This window comes from Nicotiana attenuata, unplaced genomic scaffold (assembly GCF_001879085.1).
Source record: "Nicotiana attenuata strain UT unplaced genomic scaffold, NIATTr2, whole genome shotgun sequence".
Classification (NCBI taxonomy): Eukaryota; Viridiplantae; Streptophyta; class Magnoliopsida; order Solanales; family Solanaceae; genus Nicotiana; species Nicotiana attenuata.
The window spans coordinates 81,736-87,515 of NW_017671842.1; the positions used below are offsets into that span (position 1 = coordinate 81,736).

The window sequence follows — 5,780 nt, forward strand, 5'->3', positions numbered from 1 at the left end:
ATGGCTGAACAGCAAGCCCTCGCTCAGAAATTTATGGCTGAGCAGCAAGCCCAAGCCGCAACAATGAGAAATTTGAAGAGCCAAATAGGACAGCTTGCCAATGCTCAAAACACTAGACCAGTTGGAGCTCTTCCAAGTGATACTGAAGCTAATCCTAAGGCATCCCTTAATGTCGTGTCGTAGAGGAATGGGAGACAATTAGAAGAAGTTCAGTCGAAAAAGAGGAAACAAGTGACTTTTAATGAGAGGCCAGCCACTATAGAATCAACATCAGAAAAATCTAAGGAGTCAGAGAAGCCAGCTGGAGAGGCGGTGGCTGAGCAACCCCCACCAGTGGTTTCAAGGCCACCACCTCCATTCCCTCAAAGATTGTAGAAAGTAAAGGATAACACCGCATATAAAAAGTTTCTTGATATTTTGAAGCAGGTGCAAATTAATATTCCATTGGTTGACATCTCACAAGAAGTACCCAAATATGCAAAGTACATCAAGGACATAGTGGCAAATAAAAGGAGGCTGACCGAGTTTGAAACTGTGGCACTCACTGAGGAGTGTAGTTCAAGAATTCAAGGCAAGTTACCTCAGAAATTGAAGGATCCAGGTAGTTTCACTATCCAAATCTCGATTGGTAAACATGCAGTTGGGCGAGCTTTATATGATCTTGGAGCGAGCATCAATTTGATGCCGCTATCTGTATTCAGACAGTTGGGGTTAGGTGAGCCACGCCCAACAACAGTAATCTTATAGTTGGTTGATCGCTCCCTCGCTCATCCTAAAGGAGTGATTGAAGATGTGTTAGTTCAAGTGGGTTCTTTCATCTTCCCTGCTGATTTCATTATCTTGGATTACGAGCCTGATCAGGAAGTCCCATTTATTTTGGGGCGTCCATTCTTAGCCACGGGCCGAGCTATTATCGATGTTTGCGAAGGAAAAATGACAATGAGAGTGGGTGATTGAGTGGAGGTATTCAATGTTTATAAAGCACTCAAGTTACCAGCCCATTATGAAGAGCTATCCATGATTTCTGTGGTGGAAAGTGATGCCACGTCATTAGTGCCTTATATGAGCCCTGTAGATCCTCTTAAACGAGCTTTGATTGGGGATGAAGCAGATAGTAAAGATGAAATGATGGGAGAAATTGAGCAAGTTCTTGATATGTCCTGCAACTATGTCCATGGGTTTGGAAAATTTGAGGAGTTGGACAGACCTGTCACTCTGACCCCTCCTAAGCCATCTATTGAAAAAGCTCGAAAGCTAGAACTTAAGCCTCTACCACCGCACCTACGTTATGCTTATTTGGGGAACTCTGAGACATTGCCCGTGATTATCTCCTCCAGCTTGACTAACACTCAAGAAGAAAAATTGCTCAGAGTACTCCGCGAGCATAAAAAGGCTATTGGGTGGACCATTGCTGACATCAAGGGAACTAGTCCATCATTTTGCATGCATAAAATCTTCTTGGAGGATGGACACCGCCACAGTGTGGAGCAGCAGAGGAGGTTAAATCCCATTATGAAAGAAGTTGTGAAAAAAGAAGTAATCAAGTTGCTCGATGCAGGTATCATCTTTCCTATTTCTGACAGCAACTGGGTAAGCCCAATTCAATGTGTGCCCAAAAAGGGAGGGATGCCTGTGATTGAGAATGAGAAAAATGAGCTAATTCCTAATCGCACTGTGACGGGGTGGAGAGTCTGCATTGATTATAGAAGGCTCAATAAAGTAACCCGCAAGGACCACTTTCCACTTCCATTCATTGACCAAATGCTAGACAGATTAGCCGGGCATGAATATTATTGCTTCCTTGATGGTTATTCGGGATACAATCAGATTGTCATATGCCCAGAGGACCAGGAGAAGACCACTTTTACTTGTCCTTATGGCACGTTTGCCTTCAAGTGATGTCGTTTGGTCTTTGTAATGCACCAGCCACTTTCCAGAGATGCATGATGGCTATTTTTACCGACATGGTGGAAAAATTTGTGGAAGTTTTATGGATGACTTTTCAGTCTTTGGGTCTTCTTATGTTGATTGTTTGAAGAATTTGAGCAAGCGCTGGCCCATTGTGAAGAAATAAATCTGGTATTGAATTGGGAAAAGTACCATTTTATGGTACAAGAAGGCATCGTGTTGGGTCACAGAGTGTCCAGGAGCGGCATTGAAGTTGATAAGGCGAAGGTGGAGGCAGTTGAGAAATTACCTCCATCCATTTCTGTGAAGGGAGTCGGGAGTTTCTTGGGACACGTGGGATTCTATCGGTGCTTTGTTAAAGATTTTTCTAAAATTGCTACTCCTTTGTGCAGGTTGCTTGAAAAAGATGTAACTTTCAATTTTGATGACGCTTGCCTCAAGGAATTTGAAGAACTCAAAAAGAAGTTGGTGGCTGCTCCCATTATTGTGGCACTAGATTGGTCCTTACCATTTGAACTTATGTGTGATGCGAGTGACCATGCTATTGGGATAGTGCTAGGCCAGAGGAAAGACAATGTATTTTATTCCATCTACAATGCGAGTAAGACTCTTGATGATGCACAGCTGAATTACACCACCACTAAAAAGGAGTTGTTAGCTGTAGTGTGGGCCTTTGAGAAATTTCGAGCATACTTGGTGGGAACAAAAGTCAGAGTCCATACTGATCATGCAGCCATCAGGTACCTATTTACAAAAAAAGAATCTAAGGCTAGATCGATGCGCTAGGTTTTGTTGTTGCAGGAATTTGATGTAGAAATACGAGATCGAAAGGGCACTGAGAACCAAGTAGCTGTCCATCTATCAAGGCTGGAAAATCACGAACACGTGGAGGAGGGTGGCCAAATTAAAGAGGTATTTCCTGATGATCAACTTTTTGCTATAACCCAAGACCCTCCCCCATGGTACGCAGACTATGTGAATTATCTTGTGAGTTGGGTACTTCCTCCTGAAATTGAATCTGAAGCTAGAAAGAGGTTTCTGCACGATGTGAACTTCTACTATTGGGATGAGCCATATTTGTACAAGCAATGCGCTGATCAGTTGATGAGGAGATGCATTCTAGAAAATGAGGTAGAATTAGTGTTGTATGATTGTCACGCATCACCTTATGGGGGCCATCATGGAGGAGATAGAACAGCTGCAAATGTACTACAATCCGGTCTCTTTTGGCCAACTTTATTCAAGGATGCCCATGCATTTGTTAAGAAGTGTGACCAATGTCAGAGAACAGGAATAATCACAAGGAGGCATGAGATGCCTTTGAATAACATCCTGGAAGTTGAGATTTTTTATGTGCGAGGGTTAGATTTTATGGGACCTTTCCCATCGTCCAGAGGAAACAAATACATTTTGCTAGCAGTTGACTACGTATCAAAATGGGTGGAGGCAATTGCCTTGCCAACAAATGATGCCATGGTGGTTGCTGCGTTTGTGAAAAAGAACATATTTTCGAGGTTTGAGACTCCACGTGCCTTAATTAGTGATGAGGGGACTCATTTTTGCAATCGGTTGAATAACCTTCTAGCTAAATATGGAGTTCGCCACAGAGTTGCTACAGCATATCATCCTCAAACAAGTGGGCAAGCTGAGGTATCAAACGGATAAATAAAGCAAATCCTAGAGAAGACGGTGAGTGTGAATAGGATGGATTGGGCTGTAAAGTTAGATGATGCCTTATGGGCATACAGAACCGCATATAAAACGCCAATTGGGGCGTCACCGTACAAGTTAGTTTATGGGAAGGCATGTCACTTGCCCGTTGAACTTGAACACAAAGCATATTGAAAGCTGAACATGGACCTTGAAGCCACGGGCGAGAAACTCCTTTTGCAGTTGAATGAGTTAGATGAGTTCAGGCTACACTCTTATGAAAATGCTAAGCTTTACAAAGAAAAGACAAAAGATGGCATGACACGCACATCAAGCCGCGTCACTTTGATCCAGGCCAACAGATATTATTGTTCAATTCTAGGCTCAAGGTGTTTCCTGGAAAGTTAAAATTGAGATGGTCAGGCCCTTTTGAGGTGGTGAGAATCACTCCTTATGGTGCAATTGAGTTGCGAACTAAAAACGGTGAAAGAAAATTTTTGGTGAACGGACATAGAGTCAAGCACTATCGGGGAGGAGTGATTAATCGTGAGAAAACCAAATTTGTACTCGCTGATGAGTGAGTGAGGCCCTACGTTGTGATGCGGCTGTATATGGCACAATCGGAGGGTCCAATTTCTCGCCATTAAGGCACTCGGAAGATCACCTCGAAGGCTCGAGGCTGCGGGATCACCTCGGAGGCTTGAGGCCGCGGGATCACCTCGAAGGCTCGAGGCCGCGGCTGAATATCTTTCCTCGAGGGTCGACAACACTCGACCCCAAGGTAGTAATGATCACGGTTGTGGTGGAAATGGGGAGTTCCCAAGGCACGCAAGCTAGGTCTGATACAGTCTAGCGGGCTACTCTGAACCCAAATCAAGGCGTCATTCAGCCGTCCCATCCCCATATCTATGTAATTAATGTATTTTGTACTATGTGGGGATTTCCCTCCTATATAAAGGGAGTCCTTGTCATTTTGTAAGGACCTGTTGCTTCAACAGGAAATATAAAACAACATTCTCTCTGCTTGCTAACATATTCGCTTGATATTACTGCTTCCATTTATTATCTTCATTATTGTTCATCATTTATTGCTTATCATTGGCCACGAAGAGCCTCTTTGATTTTATCATAACTGTTAATCATACTTCGATTACCTTTGATAGCTCACCGTTGAGCCCCGAAATCGACCTCGAGGCTCCCGAACCGACAAGCTCGAGGCCCGATTGTTAACATATCAGTTTGATCATCACCTTATCCTTAACTCTTATTTCATTCCTAAGTCTCACATACATAGCATCAACTGCTTAACAACCGGCATAAAAATAGATCATGTATTTTTAGAGTCCCATATCAAATTTAATTGTTGTTACCATTTTCACTATAAACAGTTTGGCGCCCACCGTGGGGCTAAAAATAATAGTGATTATTTTCTTGGTGGTTCCATTACACAACGCAAGTTACCTTTCACGCTTTTTCTTGTCCAAAGATCTTTGATTTCAGGTGAGAATGTCTGATTCAGTAAACAATAACCTTGAGAACCACAGGAGAATGGTGTAGTCGTTCCAGGTGTTGGTGAACCACCACGAAACCTTGAGAACGCACCAGGACCAGTTCCAGTGGACGAAGTCTCGCGCGACGCTCAACACGTCGAATAAGCTCCCACACTAACAGGACCATAAACCAAGGTGACCAACAGGAAGCCCAGAAACCCCCAGCCCGGGAAGAACGGGAGGTTAGCCTTCATGTTATTTTTGAAATGTTGCAGGCACAATAGCTGGCTATTGCTCAGCTGCAAAGCCACCAGAAAACTCCTAGCACGGTAGCACCGGGGACAGCTCCCCCGGCCGAACAGGCACCAGAGAGATCGAGCAATAACGGGTCGATGTCCGATCCCGTCATCGTAAAGATGGTCGAGCACCTCACCAGAAGGATTGAATAGGGCGAGAAAATGATAGAAGCCAACGATAAGAAGGTCGAGACTTACAACTCCAGGGTCGACCAAATTCCAGGAGCGCCCCCGATCTTGAAAGGTGTGGACTCAAAGAAGTTCGTACAGAAGTCGTTCCCACAGGAAGCGGCCCCGAAACCCATTCCAAAGAAGTTCAGAATGCCCGACCTCCCAAAGTATAACGGAACGTCAGACCCCAACGAGCACGTCACCGCCTACACTTGTGCAGTAAAGGGTAGTGACATAAGGGACGACGAGATCGAGTCCGTCCTGC

At 44.2% G+C, this 5,780-nt stretch overlaps 1 protein-coding gene across 1 annotated transcript; it reads left to right on the forward strand.

The window, feature by feature from the left end:
- Window positions 1-1,017: 1,017 nt before the first annotated feature.
- Window positions 1,018-3,573, forward strand: LOC109210514. Its single transcript, XM_019373935.1, has 5 exons — window positions 1,018-1,807; window positions 2,039-2,255; window positions 2,301-2,616; window positions 2,710-3,114; window positions 3,193-3,573. Exons 1-5 carry the CDS (start codon window positions 1,018-1,020, stop codon window positions 3,571-3,573), a joined length of 2,109 nt encoding a protein of 702 aa, XP_019229480.1.
- Window positions 3,574-5,780: the final 2,207 nt, after the last annotated feature.

What these genes read in the sequence shown, in the direction of transcription:
- LOC109210514 (XM_019373935.1), top strand. Translation starts at nt 1,018, where the DNA reads ATGATTTCTGTGGTGGAAAGTGATGCCACGTCATTAGTGCCTTATATG. An exon ending in CATACTTGGTGGGAACAAAA is followed by an intron (nt 2,617 to 2,709) that starts GTCAGAGTCCAT and finishes TTGTTGTTGCAG; the next exon opens with GAATTTGATGTAGAAATACG. An exon ending in GAGATAGAACAGCTGCAAAT is followed by an intron (nt 3,115 to 3,192) that starts GTACTACAATCC and finishes GACCAATGTCAG; the next exon opens with AGAACAGGAATAATCACAAG.